The sequence below is a fragment of the Sinocyclocheilus anshuiensis genome, unplaced genomic scaffold (assembly GCF_001515605.1).
Source record: "Sinocyclocheilus anshuiensis isolate Anshui unplaced genomic scaffold, SAMN03320099.WGS_v1.1 scaffold2586, whole genome shotgun sequence".
In the NCBI taxonomy this organism is placed as follows: domain Eukaryota; kingdom Metazoa; phylum Chordata; class Actinopteri; order Cypriniformes; family Cyprinidae; genus Sinocyclocheilus; species Sinocyclocheilus anshuiensis.
Genome location: NW_015552529.1, coordinates 207833 through 210249, shown reverse-complemented (window position 1 = coordinate 210249; position 2417 = coordinate 207833). Strand labels below are relative to the sequence as shown.

Below are 2417 nucleotides of genomic sequence, written 5' to 3'. Positions count from 1 at the left end.
GCGTGAGTGTGTGCGTGAGTGTGTGTGTGTGTGTCTGTGTGTGTCTGTCTGTGTCTGTGTGTGTGTGTGTTTGTGCTCTCAGGTTAATCGGCGGCTCGGACAACAAGCTGATCTACAGACACTACGCCACGCTGTACTTCGTGTTCTGTGTGGATTCGTCCGAGAGCGAGCTGGGCATTCTGGATCTGATCCAGGTCACATTCATTACAAACCACACATCAATGCAAAGCTTATTTATTCAGCTTTCAGATGATGCATAAATCTCAATTTCCAAAAATTGCCCCTTATGATTGGTTTTGTGCTCCAGGGTCACATATTCTAGTGTTTGTGAGCAGAGATATTCAAGCATTAAGCTATTGTTTTTGGTAAAATGATTTAATGCAGATCTGTAGGAAGTTGTATTTTCAAACTCTAAAGCGATTCTAATACATTTAGAGACGTATTGTTTTCTGCTCTTGAAGGATCTGTGACTGTCTCTGCTCTCTCTGTGTCGCAGGTGTTGGTTGAGACGCTGGATAAATGCTTCGAGAACGTGTGTGAGCTGGACCTGATCTTCCACGTGGATAAGGTGATGCACGCTTCACAATCGAGTGCTAGCGCTAGCCGCGGGACGCTGAGCCGTCTGTTCTCTGTGTCCGCAGGTGCACAACATCCTAGCGGAGATGGTGATGGGCGGCATGGTGCTGGAGACCAACATGAGCGAGATCATCACGCAGGTGGAGGCGCAGGGCAAGATGGAGAAGTCTGAGGTGAGAGCGGCTCCGCTGCTGCATGCGCATGTCCCAGAATGCCCTTCTGTGATGCCTCGGTTAGAGATCTGAGAGGAGCAGCTTCGACAGATCGTTTCAGAGCAGCAGGAAAACCACACAATCAATGATGCAGACCTCATCAAATATGAGACCAGGTCAAGACAATAGAGTCATAATTCAGATCAATAACAGAGCCGGTGTTGCTAAAGCCGTCGAGTATAAGCACATTCAATTCAGATATAAAGCAGAAGACAATACACTGCAAAAAATGATTCTCTTACTTAGTGTTTTTGTCTTGTGTTAATAACATTCTTGAATCAAGATGCATTTACTGTACAAGTAAAATGATTTAAGATATTAAGTCTTGTTTTCTAAAAAAAAAAGAAATGTAAAAATGTTGTGAGTTTTTGCTTAAAACAAGCAGAAATATCTGCCAGTGGGGTAAGAAAAATTATCTTAATTCAAAGGCTAAACAAGATTATTTTTCTTGCACCATTAGCAGATATTTCTGCTAGTTTTAAGCAAAAACTCACAAAATTTCTACATTTTTACAGAAAACAAGGCTAAAAAAATATTAATATTTTTGTCATGTTTCGCCTCAAACTCAAAGATAACGTGTATATATATATACAGTGGTTACGGAAAGTATTCAGACCCCCTTAATGAATTAAATTCTGTGCGACGAACACTGCTTAGACACTGTGAACATTGAGGTCTCAATGCAAAAAGCCCTAACGCTGAAGTGAAATTAAGTTTTGATACATTTACGGCAGGAAATTTACAAAATATCTTCATGGAACATGATCTTTACTTAATATCCTAATGATTTTTGGCGTAAAAGAGAAATGTATAATTTTGACCCATACAATGTATTGTTGGCTATTGCTACAAATATACCTGTGCTGCTTATGACTGCTTTTGTGCTCTAGAGTAACATATAGTGCATATATGTATCAAAGGCTCCTCTGTAGAGCTATTGTTTCTGGCTGACGCAGCGCTCGGATCTCTCTGTGGGTCGTGACAGTTGTTCTGTATGAAGTGTGTTGATCTTGAGCTGCTGTAACTGTCTCTCTTCACTGTCTCCAGCTCTGTGCGTTTCTCTCCCTCTGCAGACCTTTGTCTTTCAGTGTCCCAGACAGGACAGGTAGACACAGGTACTGCTGAGCCCCACACACACCTCCTGAGGACCGACAGACGCTCACACGCACCAGATCTCCAGATCCAGCAGACCCACAACACAGCAGCATATTCATAAAGACATCAGATGATGTTTCATACACTACCAGTCAAAGGTTTTTGAACAGTGAGATTTTTTATGTTTTTAAAGAAAAAAACTCTTCTTCTTGAGCTGAAGAGACTTTCTTTCAAAGAAAAATCTTTTGACTGGTAGTGTATATAAAGCAAGTTAACCCATGTGTGAAGTGTTCCTGCGATGTTTGGCAGAGTGTGTGTCCGGTGTGGGACTGTCTGTCCTCAGGATCACAGCTTAGATTAGAGCAGATCTGTGTGAACATCATGAGATGAGAGTAGATACACACACACACACACTCACTCACTCTCACTCACTCACACTCACTCGCACACTCACTCACACTCACTCGCGCACACACACACACACACACACTCACTCACTCACTCACACACACACTCACACACACACACACACAC

The 2417-nt window shown here is 42.3% G+C and overlaps 1 protein-coding gene across 1 annotated transcript in view; it reads left to right on the top strand.

Annotated features, from left to right (window-relative positions):
• LOC107663592 (AP-3 complex subunit sigma-1-like) overlaps positions 1-2417 on the top strand; it is a 5958-nt gene that overhangs the window by 2589 nt on the left and 952 nt on the right. The window contains exons 2-4 of the mRNA XM_016453823.1: positions 8-194; positions 497-568; positions 642-749. Of these exons, the coding sequence (XP_016309309.1) occupies positions 8-194; positions 497-568; positions 642-749 (367 nt within the window). The remainder of the gene's footprint in view (positions 1-7; positions 195-496; positions 569-641; positions 750-2417) is intronic.